We start from the raw sequence: 15,477 nt of genomic DNA on the forward strand, positions 1-15,477 counted from the left end.
ACGTGCTTACAGTAAAAGAGGGGTTTCAGGCATGCCTGGTACACAGAAACAACCGTTAAATCAAATCAAATTGTTCATCAAACGTCGTCTGGGGAACGATGTGTCCTAAAGACCATGAGAGAAAAGACAGGCTGGGGTTTCTAGCCCTGTTAATGCTCAGAAAAGCACTTCATTTTACACCAGCCCGCATTCGTTGTTCTTAAATGACTAAAAGCAGAGCGAGGGGTGCGTAGCGCTCTGTACCTGTCCTTGCAACTCCCCTCTAGCGTTTAAAACGTGCAATAACACACTGGAAAAAACACAAAACGGCTTTTTTGGAAGCTCTCATCAGTCTCTGAACCCTTTCCAGGATTCACGTAACCAAACCGAGGTTGGGAAGAGGAAGTTTTGGATGCTCTGATCTATCAGGGAGAGGAAAACCTCTTTGCCAACAGCTCTGTGTTGGAAGTTGCTGCAGACAAAATCTCTCACCGTGCTGCTGTTCCGGGGAGCTTCCGCCTCCGAGCTCTGCCAGAAGTGGCCGTGGTCGGAATTCCAGGTTCCTCCTTCTCCCGAGTTCCCTTCTGGCAAAAGGGCAACGATCTAAAACACACATTGAACCCAGTTTGCTGCATCTTTCCTTGCTGGCCACAACGGCAGCGTCGGCAGGGATTTTTCTCCCCCCTCATCCATCTCCATCCATAGGATCCGGATCTTCAGCTGCTGATTGTCCTTTGCAAATTCCCCTTGGAGAAGCATTTTACCCTCATCGAGAAAGGAGAGCTAAGCAGCAACCTGAATGCCTCAAGCCAAGGGCCGAGATGAACACCTCTGATGAAAACAGGTGAGGTTTGGTTCATTTAAAAGTTTATTCCTTTATCAAATCTCTTTTCAGAGGATTTCACTGTACATATAAGATATGAATAAATTACTCAACAGTAACTTTATTCTGGTCATTCAAATACTCAAAACGGGCTCTGCAAAGTACTAAAACATTCAGGGAGCTAAACTAGAAATCAGATTTTAAAATATCCTAAGAAAAGACTTCATTCTGCAGGGGCTTGTTTTTTAAACAGGTAACATGGGAAGAAAAAAAAAAAAAAAGAAAACAGCAACCTTTTGGATTTTATTTTCCCCTAAAAGGAGTAACAAATATATTAGCAGTTTTAGCTGCAGTTACAACAAATATAACCCTTAGTGTTGGGAATGTAAGTTAAATAACCAGAGCAGCTCTGTTCCTTCCAGCATCTCACACTTCGGTGGGCAACGAACTAAGTTTTGGCTACAGATCCATGGATCTGGTTAACGAGCTCGCACATGATTTGCAGTCACACCACATAGGCCTAACACCTTCAATAAAACATTGTGGTTTGAGATTTAAGGCCCTACGTGGTCTCCTCTGCCCAGAGGGGAGGATAAAGTTAACACTTAATCAGATGTGAAGCCTTTATAGGAAATGGGATTGATACAAACAAGCTAAAGAGCTGAAAAAAATAAAAATAAAGTACAGTAGGCAGCTTTTATCTGTGTGTGATTACAGGAAATACTGCTGTTTCACTGACTAAACTTGCTGCCATCTGCAATGCACCATGTGGCACTGGAAATACTTGGAACAACGAGTATGGAGACCAGATGATTACAGCACTGCAGGCCTTGGGTTGGAGGGCGATGGGAACAGCAGGAAAATCCAGACACGGAGCATTCCTGTCTATCCAAAAAGCTCTTAGCAGCTCCTCGTGCTGGCAGAGAGCCTCACTGCTTGGGTGCAGTCCACACTGGGGGGTTTTACTTGTATCCCAAGCTCTGACCTGTTAGTCAGACAAAAAAAGCAGTTTTCCCTTGATTGGGAACAGAGGCCAACGCAGCTGCGAACAAAACCACCAAATTAGCCACATTCTCCTTTTCCCTCCCACCCCCAAATAATTATCGTGGAGAGCACTGCATTTACTTGGACAAAATTAAACAGTCGGAAGGATGTCTCAACAAAAAAAGGACAAAAGACAGGCTTGCTCTTGAAACTCACTGTCTTTTAGGGAAAAGAAAAAGTACACTCTCAATATACAGTGAGGCCAAGAAAGGAGCAAACTGGGAATTGGAAGTTGGTTGTAACTCTAAGATGCCAGTGGCTACAGCTAATTTCAGGAATTAGTAGCCAGGATGCCTGCAAGGGAAAAAAAAAAAGCTCCAAACCTCATAGCAGGTGGTGGGACAAAAGCTCCAACCTTGCCCTGTGCCTTGGGACAGTCCCCAGCTGTCCAAGCCAGCCTTGATTTGAACCATCTACATTATGTGGGGGGTCAGGAAGGGGGAGTTACAGGTGGAGTTTCCACAAGTTGCTTTCATTAAACCCCTCTCCTGACAGACCAGGGAGTGCAGCATCCTCTCACCCACAGGGCACTACACTGGGGCCCGGCTGATCTCCAGAAGCCCAGGAGAAGTCTGACACACCAGGTCACCCGGGACAACAGCCAAAAAGTGGGGGAGAGGCATTAAAATCCGTATTTGGCTTGAGTCTGCCGTCGGCTGAGCTTGTTTTCGGACCAGGTGTTTTTCAGTTCCAGTTCTCTTTCCTTTGCCTGCAGAAATGGAGAGGATTCAGATCAGACCTGTTGCTCGGTGCCTTAGCAGTATTTTACCCTCCTCTGCCCCTGCCAACAGGGATTAGAGCACTTCAGCAAGGGGCCCTGCTATAGGAGCGAGGACAATTCTCTTCACAGAGGTCTCCATTAACTGCATTTCGGTCACCCTGAAATGCAGCTTCTTTTGTGGGATGGTCTCAGCAGCTCCTTACAAACCACACAGACACGGTGCAGAATTTTTCATGGGAAGCAGAGTTTTGCAGCCAAATAAAATGAGGAATTCTATCCATGAGCAGTGCTGTAAGATTCCTACGGCCATTCCTATGCCCCGTGTGGGTCGGAGGTGCCCAGGACACCCATCCTGGGCAGCCCCCGCTGCCTCTCAGCTCCCCCTCACACCTGCTGCAGGTTTGGTTCTTAATTGCGAGCTAATTATTGCTGGACATGCAGAACGTCTGGTACCCAAGCACAGAACAAGCAGCTGAGTGCTGACTCCTGTAATTCCCTCTGGAATCGTGTCCATGCCGGAGGGAGCGCGCTCACCTGATGGATCAGATACGTGATCTGGTGTTTCCGTCTCTGCTGTCCTGTGGGTTGATCTCCTTTTCTCTAAAAAGCAAAGCCAGAGGAAATGTCAGCCCTGGAAAATACCGTCCCAGACAGTGAAATGGGAGAAAAGCCTCCACAAAGCCAGGCAAGAAGCCCCAGGTACTTGTTTCACGTTAACAGTTTGGGGCAGATTAGACTAAAGCAGTTCCTGGTTGGTCTTTACCACCTGCACATGGGGACCTTGTTTTAAAAAGCCCTATTGATCTCAATTATTTATACAATGAGCCAAGCAGCATGGGAAGGGTCGTCCCCCCCAGCCCCATGTGGTGTCTCCCACAGCTTCAGCTGCAAATGAGCTGGGAACTGACCACGGATCTCCTAAATTCCAGCCAGGAATTCCTCCATTCTTGCCTATACCTTGCTGAACGACTTCATGGTTTTCTCCTCTGTTAGGGATTTTGTCAGCCACTGCTGGGCTCCGCTCAGCTGATCGTCACCTTTGATGTCCACAAAGTTGATCTCTTCCCTTCCTCGATTCCGCTTGCCTTGCAGACGCTTAAACTAAGAGGAAAACAGAAACAAACGACTCACACAAAACACAGCACTTCCAACCTGAGATGGGGGTTCTGATCCATATGCTCCCCAAGGATGGAGCAGGGCACCCCACCACACATCTTCCCAAACAGGAATTTTTAGGAGTTCTGCTTTTCTATAGATCAGAGGACCTCCGACTGTTTACATTAAGCTTATAACTTCATTTTCCAAGGCAGAAGGGAACACGCTATTTATTCCAGCATTGTCTCCTGCTGAGGAGTTCACTTTGTGTCATGGTGCCGCGGAAGCATCTAAGGTTTTGTTGCTAAAATATCCAACTTGCACCATTCAAATCCACCTTGAAAGGACAGCGGCCTCTCAGGAGAGAAGCACTGGATGGGCTCCTGCCTGTAAATCCATGCGGAGCAGGAGCCCAATGGATCACGGGAAAGACACTGCACGTGTCCACAGCAGCGCGCTGGACCCAACGGAACAACATTCCGATCGTGCCGGAGGGCTGGGCTTGGCCAAGGTCTTGCCAAGCAGATGCTGTGCTCTAGCAGCACCGAAACGCAACCTCCTTAGTGCCATAGGTAGGAAAGTGCCAACCGCTTCGTCGTCGATGAAGGAGGAGTCAGGGGCCATGTCCTGGGGTGGTCCCTGGGCTGGTTCCATCTCCTGGTAGTAGCCACCGCTGTAATAATCCTGAAAGCAAAAAGCAAAGTTCATCCCTGCAGGGAAAGGAGCCTGGAACAGCGACGAACACAGACCTCGAGACTCAGCTCCGAGCCTCACACCTCGCTCTGAGCTTCTGGTTTCTTTCTCCCCACACACCTAGAAGGATTTCATTCAACCTCTGGAGGTTGCACCAAGTTACACACGTGCCTCCTTCCAAGGCTAAGGGAATTCTCATTCCTTTGGCACTCGCTGAACAGCGCAGCACATTTTTAGAGGTACTCAGCAGCAAACACTTTGCTGCATTCCTGGAAGGAACCTGCCTGCAGAAAGCAATTCTGGCAACCCCCAGTTCTGCACCTCGACAACAGCAGGGGCAGTTCTGCAGGGGCATTTTAAAATGAGAGCAGCTATTAAGGATTTATCCAGCAAAAAGCCTCTCTGGCTCCCATCCCAGCGGGATCCTGTTGTGCTGAACGCCTCTGCTTCTTGCCCCAGATAGTTCAGGGGAGATTTCCTTGAGCCACAACCTGAACCAATTCAAAGCCCCTGTTCCCAGGGCACTTTTCAGAAGGGCCCCATGGAGATTTCTCTCCTCCGAAGGCAATCTCGAGTGCCAGAGCCCTGGCACAGGCTGCCCAGAGAGGCTGTGGAGTCTCCTTCCCCGGAGACCTTCCAAACCCACCTGGATGGGCCCTGTGCTCTAGTATCCCTGTCGGAGCAGGGGGTTGGACAGGATGATCCCTAGGGATCCACCCTCAACCACTGCGGGATTCCGAGGACCTCACACCCACCTGGTAATAAGCCCCAGTCCCGCTGGCATCCGTGTAAGCAGGGAACTGGTTATAGGGCTGGCACTCGCCAGCGTTGGGTGCCCAGCCATGCTGGGCGCCGCTGGAGCCCGCGGCCGTCCTGAACTCCAGGGGGGCATCGGCGGCAGCGTCCTGGAATTGCGGCTCCGGCTCCGTCCCCGGCGGAGGATCCTCGGAGCCCACTGTGCCCGAATACACATAGGTCTCAGCGCTGCCAACGCTGGGCTCGCTCTTGTCAGACAAGGAGAAGTAGTTCTCCGGCTCTACCTCGTCGTCGCTGTCCTCCTCCTCCTGCGTGATCTGCTTGGTGACCTGGAGGGCAGCGCTCTTGGCCGCCGCTTTGATTGCGGAGGGAGAAGGAGTCGTGGCCACGGCCGGCTTGGACAGAGGTTTGGCCTTCGAGGAAGAGCCCGGGGCCTTCGGCGGCTTCGACTCGGAGGCGTTTTCTGCCGCCTTCCTCGAGAACGCGTAGGGCAAGAGCAGCCGACTGGGCTCTTTCACCGTCAAGTTTTTGGGTTGAGGAAGCAAAGCCGACAAGCCAGAGCCCTCGCCGCGGCCCTGGTCATTTCCACGCAGGGGAGGTGGTCACAGAAAGAGGAGAAATGAGCAAAACTACTTAGTTTTTCCCTGCCAAAAAGTCTCCTCTAACTTTTCCTCGAACTACGTGGCTGGGTTTCCCATGCTTAGCACAACCACCTGCTGTTTGAACACGCTGTGGGGCTTTCTTGCCCAAAAAGGACTTTTAAAGGAAACATCTGCCCCCATTTCCCAAATTAATGCACAATTTAAGTCAAGGAGATTTTCCCCAGAGAGGGTTTTGCTGCCCCAAGGGATTTCCAGGACATCAGTCCCTAAAAGCCCCACACTAATCATAGCCTGCCTGGCACTAATGGAAGCCCAAGATCCATCCCAACCACACGCCTCCTTCCCAGGAAATCCGCTTCATTTAATATCCTAAGGATTTACCTGAAAAGTAGTTTTCTTCTTTGCTGGTTCATCTTCCTCTGAATCTGACTGAGAAAGAAAAACAGAGCTTAGCACAGCCCAAGACAACCAAGGCTACAGTCAGAAACCAGCATTTAGAGAGTTGACAATTCAGCCTTTTTTAATTATAGGAAAATCTACATAGAGCAAGAAAAAGAACACATTAAGAGAGGGAAGGACAAAGCTACACGATGTAAAGATGTCCAAAATTCACTGCAGAAATTAATGGGGAATGGTTCACAATAACTTTGGAGCTCTTAAACATCCATTAAAATCTTGAACGTAAAGCCAGGTCCTCTCTGGCATCACAGAAGGCCTTTAGCATCTTTATTGTTTTACAGCTTTGCAGAGCACTTGAAAGAGATTACAGTGAACTGGCAGAGCCCTCGTTTCCCATCTAAATTATGAAATACGGTGAAGAACACACAAAAATACAGGCAAATACAGGCTGCAATGCTGCAGGACTAGAGCTAGTTTTAAAATATTTCTCTCTTTCCAACCTTCATTTACCAGCTTGAAGGGCAGGGGCAAAGGAGGAGAAACAAGTTTCCTTTCATTTGCCCACAGCCCCTGCCAGATTTCAGTGACACTCATGAGAAACTTGATGTTTGTTTTATTATGAAGTGTCTTTCCAGCAAAACGTGGGCCATATAAACCTAATAAACCCATATAAACCTAATCAGTTTGCCTGAAAAAAGCAACCCAACGAAGTCCCATTACCTGGAGCGCTGGGATCCTCCCCAGAAGCAGCAGGAAGGATCCCAAAGACCCAGGAAACTGGAACTTGAGAGGGCCCTGGGGCCTCCGTGACACGGGGCCACTCGGTGCCACTTCCTCTTGTCCCCCAGCTTTTATGTCCCTCTTGGGGAGCTCCGGCCGCCCTTGGCTCCCCGTTCAATAATAATCCAGCCATAATTCTTCCAAAATAGGGGGGAAAAGCCCTGCACGAGCCCCCCTGTCCTGCCACCAATGCTGCCAACAGGGAGAGAAAAAACGGAGCGTAAATGAGGCAGGAGAAGCCCCTGGAGCCTTTGGGTGAGGAATAATTTGATAAGAAAACCTCTGTGTTCGTAAGCAAACGGGAGAAGAGGCCACCAGGAAAGGGAGGCCGACGTGGGCCGCCTTGGTGGCCAACTCGGCCGCGCCGGTTCCCAAGGAGGCCCCGGTGTCGGGTTTAACCGGGGAGCGGGCCCGGCTCGTACTCACATCCCCCCGGCGCAGCTCGGGCACCGGGATCCGCACCGGCTCCGTCCTCTTCTTCGGCCGGGGGAGGCTCAAGGCGGCGCGCGGCGGCCCCGGCCGCTCCTCCTCGCCGGGGCCCGGTTCCCCGGCGGCGCCGAGAGCCCGTGGGGGCCCCGTGAGGCCGAAGGCGCCGCCCGGGGGCTGCGGCGCGGGGGCCTTGGGGGGCGGCAGGGCGGCGAAGAGCCCCCGCGGCGCGGGCTGCGCGGCGGCGCCTTCATCCTCCCCTTCCTCCTCCTCCTCCTCCTCGGCCGCCGCCTCCTCCTCCGCGTCGCTCTCCTCCTCGCTGCTGGCGTAGGCCACCAGCGACATGGCCGCGGAGGGCAGCCCCCCGCGGGCAGCGGGCCGCTACGCGAGGCCGCGGATCCGCCCGCCCGGCTAGGCCGCGCCCGCAGCGAGGACGGCGGCGGCGGCGAGGCTAAACGGCCATGGCGGGGCCGCCCCTGCCCCCGCCGCGGCGGCGAACGGGGCTCGCGCGGCTGCGGCTCCGGCCCCGCCGCGCGCCCAGATAATGGCGGCCGCCTCCGCCCCCGCCGCGCGCGGACTACAACTCCCGGCAGGCCCCGCGCGCGGCGGGTGTCATGGCGGGCGGGAGGGCGGCCCTTCCCTGGGAGGCCCTTTTCCTTTGCGGAATTAAGGCGCCCAATTAAGTAATTTGTTAATCAGCCCCACGGCGCTGACACGGGTGATTAAAGCACAACGCGACACGTGAGGTACAATACACACGCTCACCGCTTTGGACGTGGCAAAGGGCCATGGTCTGTTCCCCCCACGCCACCTTCTCATGGTGGAGTTTTCTGCTTTATTAAAGAAGGGCTTCTTATTTATTTATTCTTCTCCACATGGAGATATCAGGAAGCAAAATAAAAACTCCGTGTCAGTTGCCGTGATGGCGCAAAGCCCCTTTCCCCGCAATTCCCAGTTTCCCATGGAAATGGCGGCTCCGTGTGTCCCGTCTTTCCCAGTTCATGGAGAAGCCCTGATCAGCGGGACCCAACCCCAAGACTGCAGCAAAGCAGCAGTTTTCCCCCCTGCAGATTAATGTTTAAACCTTCTTCCTTTGCATCTCTTCCCACTAACTAGGCCACAAACACCCCCCGAACTCCATCCGTGTCCCCACTGCTCATTTCCGTCCCTTCCACAGTATCTTTGTCCGTAGAATTCCTGAACTCCTGCCTTGCAGGAACCCTCCTGTTTCGGGGGTTGTTTTCTCTTGTTTCCCCAGCCCCAGTCATTAAAAACTCCAAACCCAACGACCTCCCGGCCAGGGCAGCAGCCATGGACCCCCTGCGATGATGGGGAACAAAAGATGAAAGCGGCCGCCGGGAGCCTCCATGGAAACGTGGCTGGAATGTGCGGAGCTCCGCGGCGTCGGAAGGGCCCCATCTCCCAGGAAAGCGGGAATTCCGGGGCTTTTCGGGCTGTTCCGAGGCAGGTTAAGGTGGGAAGGGGCCTTCGCCTGGGTGGCTGCAGTGCGGGATCTGGGCTTCTTCCCATGGGATTCTCCATGGTGGAGGCAAGTGAACATCCTCGGCAGGAAAGCCCAACCTCGGGCGATGCCCCGCGCCGCGCGGGAGGAAGGACGATCCCCGTTTCCCTCCCGCTTTGTCCCTTCTGTTGAAGCCCTCGATCACAATGTCCCCAACACCCACCACGATGCATGACAACCGCGTGGGTCCGGCTGTGCATGGTGCGGTTGTGCGCGCTGCAATTGTGCATGCGTGGGGGTGTGTTCGCGATTGTGTGCTGTGCAGTTGTGCACTGTGCGGTTGTGTGCAGGTGGGAGTGTGTGGGCGGTTGTGCACAGTGCGGTTGTACATGGCGCGGTTGTGCGCATGTGGGGGGGTGTGCGTGGTGTGGTAGTGTATGTGGGGGTGTGTGTGCGGTTGTGCACTGCATGGCTGTGTGTGGTGCGGTTGTGTGCGCGTGGGGAGTCTGCACGGTTGTGCACGGTGTGATTGTGTGCATGTGGGGGGTTGTGTGTGGTTGTGTGCTGTACAGTTACGCACGGTGTGGTTGTGTGTGCACAGTTGTGCGCTGTGCGGTTGTGTGTGTGGTTCTGCGCGGTGTGGTTGTACGTGCACACAGGGAGCATGCGCGGTTGTGTGCTGTGCGGCTGTGCGGAGTTGTGCGCTGTGCAGTTGTACACTGTGTGGTTGTACACGTGCTGGGGGTGCGTGTGTGGTTGTGGTGTGCAGTTGTGTGCAGCGCAGTTGTACACTGTGGTTGTGTGTGCGCGGTTGTACACTGTATGGTTGTGCACTGCGCAGTTGCACAGTGTGCGGTGGTGTGTGTGTGGTTGTACACTGCGGTTGTGCACTACGTGGTTGCGTTTGTGCAGCTGTGCACTGCGCGGTTTTGTGTGCGCCGTTGTACACTGCGGTTTTACATTGTGTAGTTGTACACTGTGTGGTTGTACACTTTGCGGTTGTATGTTGTGCAGTGTGCAGTTGTACACTGCACAGTTGTACACTGCGGTTGTGCACTGCGCGGTTGTGTGTGCACGGTTGTACACTGTGCAGCTGTGCACTACGTGGTTGTGTGCGCGTGTTTGTACACTGTGTGGTTGTACACTGTGCGGTGGTGTGTGCGTGGTTGTACGCTTTGCGGCTGTACACTGTGCAGTTGTGTGTGCGCGGTTTTACACTGTGTGGTTGTACACTGTGTGGTTGTTCACTGTGCGGTTGTACACTGTGCGGTTGTACACTGCGCAGTTGTGTGTGTGCGGTTGTGCACTGTGCGGTTGTACACTGTGCGGTCGTGTGTGCGTGGTTGTGCACTGCGCGGTTGTTCACTGTGCGGTTGTACACTGTGCGGTCGTGTGTGCGCGGTTGTGCACTGCGCGGTTGTTCACTGTGCGGTCGTGTGTGCGCGGTTGTGCACTGTGCGGTTGTTCACTGCGCGGTTGTTCACTGTGCGGTTGTACACTGTGCAGTTGTGTGTGCGCGGTTGTGCACTGTGCGGTTGTACACTGTGCGGTTGTGCACTGTGCGGTTGTACACTGTGCAGTTGTGTGTGCGCGGTTGTACACTGTGCGGTTGTTCACTGCGCGGTTGTTCACTGTGCGGTTGTGTGTGCACGGTTTTACACTGTGCGGTTGTACGCTGTGCTGTTGTGCACTGTGCGGTTGTTCACTGTGCGGTTGTACACTGTGCAGTTGTGTGTGCGCGGTTTTACACTGTGTGGTTGTTCACTGCGCGGTTGTTCACTGTGCGGTTGTACACTGCGGTTGTGCACTGCGCGGTTGTGCACTGCGCGGTTGTACACTGTGCGGTTGTACACTGTGCGGTTGTGCACCGCGCGGTTGTGCGCGCGCGTGGGGGGCGTGCGCGGTTGCGCGCGCGCGCGCCGCCTGCGGAGCGCGCGCGCGCGCCAGGCCTGGCTGCCGAAGCGCCGATCGCATCGAGCGCGCGGGGGGCAGGGAGCGGCCGCCTTTTCAAACACAAACAACAGCCGCGCGGCGGGACCCGCCTGGGCCGCGCCGCCTCTTCGCCTGTTTTTCCCTGTTTTTCTTTTTTTTCCCCTCTTTTTATTTTTTTTCCCCCCCTAATCCTCGCCGGGCTTTGGCTCCCAAACTTCAGCCTCCCCCCCCCCTTCCTCCCTCCCTCCCTCCCTCCTCCTCCTCCCCTGCCCGCCCCCCGCGCCCGGCAGCCGGGAGGAGCCGCCAGCCAAGATGTCCCGGTCCAACCGGCAGAAGGAATACAAGTGCGGGGACCTGGTGTTCGCCAAGATGAAGGGCTACCCGCACTGGCCCGCCCGGGTAAGGCGACACGGCGAGGGGGGGACACGCGGGGACACGGGGGGGGGGGTCGCGTTTCCCTCCTCCCCGCTTTGGCCGCCGCCAACTTCCCGGGCGCCCCTTATATAACGCCCGGGAGCCGCCGCGCCGGGAGCGCCTGGAAAACTTTTGGGGGGGCTTTTCCACCGGGAGAAGGCGGGGGGAAGGAAAGAAGGAAGCGGAGGAGGGGGGGGGGGCAGCACTTTATCATCATATTTAACAATAATTATATTTAAAAACGTGTTTATAAGGCAGCGCGGCGCGGGGACAATGCGCCGCGCGGGGTCGCCGGGGGGGTTTAATGCCCGTTTTTCGGCGTTTTTCGGCGTTTTTCGGCGTTATTGCGGTGCCGCCGCCGCGCGCCGCCGGTCGCAGCTTGATCACGCAGGGCCCGCTCGGGACACACGTGTGCGGCCTGCGGGGCCGCCCCGCCGCGCGCCGCCGTTTGGGGCCGTTTTGGGGGGTTTTTGGGGTCATTTTGGGGGTTTTCGCAGCTTTTGGCACCTCGCTGAGTGGCGCCAAGTCGCCCCCGGGAAGCTCGGCCCGGGAAAGCGGGATGCGATTCCGCGAGGCTGCAACCTGCTCCTCCAAGCAGCATTAAGATCATTAAAATATATATGTATATACGCATGTATATATATATATATTTTTCACCTACCGAGCTGTGGCACTGCCAGCACGGGGCCACCATGTGCCCTGGCATCAACCCCCCCTTGTCGCCCTATAAAATGTCCCCCTGCCACCTGGGGGGGTCCCCTGCGGAGCATCCCGCACTTTGAGGGCAGCCGGATGATTCCCATCCCGGATCCCTCGGGACAAGCTGCCAAAGGGAGGGAATTGGAGGTTTTTTTGCCTCTTCCCCTCTTATTTGGTGACTAAATTTGCAAAACCCCCCACGGTTTGTGGGGCCCTTTGGGTGCCGGGAGCATCAGCCCGCGGCCTCCGCCGTGCCGGGATCCTCATCCCGCCGGAGCCGCTTCCCGGCGGCCTCTTTAAGGGGCGTGGGGAGGCCGGAGCCGGCGCCGGTTATTTTTAAGCGCTTGATGATGCAGTTTAAAATTTCCTTGGAGTCTCTCCCCCTCCCACCTTCGCCCTCCCTCCCGGCCTGGCGGAAATCCCGCCAAAACGGCGCCGGGATGGAGGGGGGGGGGACCCTCCGGCGCTCCCGGATCCCACCTGCACTTTTGTTTGGATTGGGAGCGTTCGGCCGCGAGGGGGTGGGGAGGCGCCGGGATTTGCCTCCGGCCTCCAAAATGCCCGCTCGGAAGCAGCAGGGATCCCTGGGAGCGGGGCCAGCGCCTTCCCACCCCTGTTTTCCCCCCCAGGAAACATCCCTGTTTTTGCAGCACGGTGCAATTCCAGGTGTCCGGTGCAATTCCAGGTGTCCGGCGTATCCGTGGGGAGCGGATCCCCCTTCCCGGTGACTCATCCCGGCTCCTGCTCCGAGGAGCCGGGCCGGGCTCCCCGGTGACTAACCAGGTGCTCCCATGAAACCTTATCTCCCGGCCGGGCCTGGCGCTCACCGGGATATTCCGTTTCCAGCTCCCGGGATAGGAGCCAGGTGCCGCCGCGGGGATGGGGGCTCCTCACCCGGCACCTTGGGGACAAACCCGCCCCCCCCCGGCTCTTCCATCTGCTTTTAAAGCCCGGTTCATTCCAGGCGGATTCCCGCGGGGAATGCCGGGGATCCGGAGGGCTCTCCCGCGTCCCCCTTTGCCCTCGCTCCATTGCAAAGTTCAAGCGCGCGGCACGGGGGTAGAGTCCGGCCGCCAGCCTCTCCCGGCCTCGCTCCGGTTTTCCGCCCCCTTTTCCCAGGCCGGGAACCGCTTTCCCTGTTTTCTTTCCTTCCAGCGGGTTTTCCAGCTCCCAGGAGCGCTGCTATGCCAACCAGCGCCCTGGCGCGAGGTATCCCGGCCCGTTATCCCCGTTTTCCCTGGCTGCTCAGGCCCACAGGGATGCTGCCTCCCTTCCTAGAAGGATGCAACAGAAAGTACCAGCCGGAGCACCGAGATTCCCAATGGGATTCTGGGCTTGAAGCTCCCGGCTGGTCCAAGCGGATCCCTCGGGGGTCCCGTCCTGGCTCCGGAGCCGGGAGCAATGAAGCCGCTTTTGGGGATCTGCTCCTTTTTGGACCTCTCGGGACAAAAGCTTGGGATTTTTTTCCGGCTCCAGGCATCGCTTTGGCTGCAGCCCCCGGCCAGAGGCGACGTTTTTGCAGGTTGTTCCCTGTTGGAACCGTGAGCCCTCGGCTGGGAGAAAACGGGGGGAAATAATAGAAATAAATCAACAAATGCCACAAAATCCTGCACCGTGCCCCCCCCACCCGCTCCCGGTGGTCTCCCCCTTGGAAAAACGGAGATCCCGGGAGCCGGTGACTTAGCAAAGGTCGTGCCGTGAGTCAGCAGGGGCTGGGAACGGGAGCCGGAGCGCGCGGCGCCGGAGCGGTTATTCCCTCTCCTTCCTCCCCAGCAACCAGGGAGCCCCCTCCGGGCTCCCTCCACCTTCCCCGGGGGTTTTCCCGGGAATTTACGGCTCCATTAGCGCTGGCTGGGATGGGGGGGGGGGTTATTTTTAGACGTTGGGAAAAGCAGCCGCTCCGTCGCCACGTGGGGCGGAGGGAAGGGCCAAACGGCAGCCGGTGCCGCCGGAATTTCCCTCCCTCCCTCCCGATTTGGGATGCGCGGAGCCGCCCGGGGTGGGGGCTGCAGGCACCGAGGGGTTTGCCCGGCGGCGTTGCCCGTTTTCTGCTGTTTTTTCCCCAAAAAGGCACCCGCGGGTGTCTCCGGCGCGCGGCCGGGCCGCGTTTTTGCTGAGCTCGATGTGTCTGAGCCCGTCTAGACAGGAGCTTAGGGCAGCGCCGGCCTCGGCCGCCTCCTGCGCTTCCCGGGATGCTCTTTCCCGCCGGGAAGTGGGAAATGGGAGAGCGGGGCCGGAGCGGGAAGCGGAATTCCTCCGCCGCCCCCATCCTCACACCTTGCCTGTTGCAATCGTTATTTCCCTGGCTGTTGGTTTGCCCGGGATTTGCCAGTTTATTCCCAAGGAATAAACCCGTTCCTTCCCGGCCGCGGTGTTCCAGAGGTGCCTGTGCCCAGGGACGGGGTTCACGGTATCCAAGCGCTGCCCGCTCCGGCTCGGAGCGGGATGGGAGCCCGTGCTCCCCCCTGCCCTGTCTTTATCCGTTTCTCCGTATCCGACAGATTGACGAGATGCCGGAAGCCGCAGTCAAATCCTCCTCCAACAAATACCAAGTCTTCTTCTTCGGGACCCACGAAACGTGAGTCGGGCCCCGGCGCGTGGGTGGGATACGGGATCTGCGGATCCCGCACGGGAACCCCGTCGCTTTCCCCTTTTCCCGAGCAGAGCATTCCTGGGCCCCAAGGACCTCTTCCCGTACGAGGAATGCAAGGAGAAGTTTGGGAAGCCCAACAAAAGGAAAGGGTTCAGCGAAGGCTTGTGGGAGATCGAGAACAACCCGACGGTGAAAGCCTCCGGCTACCAGGTGGGTTGGGATCCCCGCGTCCCGCCGGCTCCGCTTCCCGTCCCGCTCGGCTGCAGCTCCGCGTGCCGCCCCTGCAGCCCACCCCGAAGAAGACGTGCGCGGAGGACGCGGAGCCGGAGCGGGAGCCCGAGGGCGACGGCGAGAAGAAGGGCAACGCGGAGGGCAGCAGCGACGAGGAGGGCAAGCTGGTGATCGACGAGCAGTCCAAGGAGAAGAACGAGAAAGGCGGGATCAAGAGGAAAGCGGAGGATGCCTTGGAGGTAGCGGGCGGCGCTGGGGACCGCGGGGACGCGCTGAGGCTTTCGGGGATGCACGGGGAAGGGCTGAGCCCCGTTTGTGTCCCCTAGGACTCCCCCAAACGCGCCAAGGAGGCGGAGGGGCAGGAAGGCGAGAAGAAGGCGGACAACAAAGAAGGCGCCAAGGAGGAGCCAAAGCCCAAGGCGGCCGAAGGGGACAAGAACAGCGACGCCGCCAGCGCGCCCGACGCCAACGAGGCCAAGCAGGAGGGCAAGGACAAGGCGGAGGAGGTCAGAGACCACAAGGAGAGGTGAGGGCAGCGGCGGGACCCCATCCCTACGGAGCCGGGCTCCGGGGAGAGGGGTTGCTCCGTCCCCGTGGTTCCCGGGACGTCCCCGAGTGTCCCCGTCTGTTCTTGGCTCTTTCAGCCCGTAGCGGCCTCCGCCGGGCGCTGATCTCTCCCAGGCTGCTGCTGCTCCGAGGGCTCCGCGTGCCCCGCGCCACCGTCTCGCCCTCGTCGCCTCCGCGGCGTCCGGAGACCCGGGAAACCAACCGAGGAGGAAAACAAAACAAAACAAAAAAAAAAAAAACCACCAAAAAAAAAGAAAAAGA

General features: G+C 57.0%; 2 protein-coding genes across 2 annotated transcripts; one reads left to right on the forward strand and one right to left on the reverse strand.

The window, feature by feature from the left end:
- Window positions 1–2,434: 2,434 nt before the first annotated feature.
- Window positions 2,435–7,663, reverse strand: PRCC (proline rich mitotic checkpoint control factor). Its single transcript, XM_088535479.1, has 7 exons — window positions 7,319–7,663; window positions 6,095–6,142; window positions 5,111–5,686; window positions 4,251–4,346; window positions 3,525–3,668; window positions 3,102–3,167; window positions 2,435–2,555 (listed from the first exon to the last, which is right to left on the reverse strand). Exons 1-7 carry the CDS (start codon window positions 7,661–7,663, stop codon window positions 2,469–2,471), a joined length of 1,362 nt encoding a protein of 453 aa, XP_088391605.1. The 3' UTR covers window positions 2,435–2,468.
- Window positions 7,664–10,961: 3,298 nt separating this feature from the next.
- Window positions 10,962–15,331, forward strand: HDGF (heparin binding growth factor). The gene is made up of 6 exons (XM_088535329.1): window positions 10,962–11,111; window positions 14,327–14,403; window positions 14,490–14,628; window positions 14,706–14,888; window positions 14,976–15,175; window positions 15,294–15,331. Exons 1-6 carry the CDS (start codon window positions 11,025–11,027, stop codon window positions 15,298–15,300), a joined length of 693 nt encoding a protein of 230 aa, XP_088391455.1. The 5' UTR covers window positions 10,962–11,024; the 3' UTR covers window positions 15,301–15,331.
- Window positions 15,332–15,477: the final 146 nt, after the last annotated feature.

Source organism: Tinamus guttatus, unplaced genomic scaffold (genome assembly GCF_059628265.1).
Source record: "Tinamus guttatus ecotype Peru unplaced genomic scaffold, ASM5962826v1 Tinamus_guttatus_pri_ptg000629l, whole genome shotgun sequence".
Lineage (NCBI taxonomy): Eukaryota > Metazoa > Chordata > Aves > Tinamiformes > Tinamidae > Tinamus > Tinamus guttatus.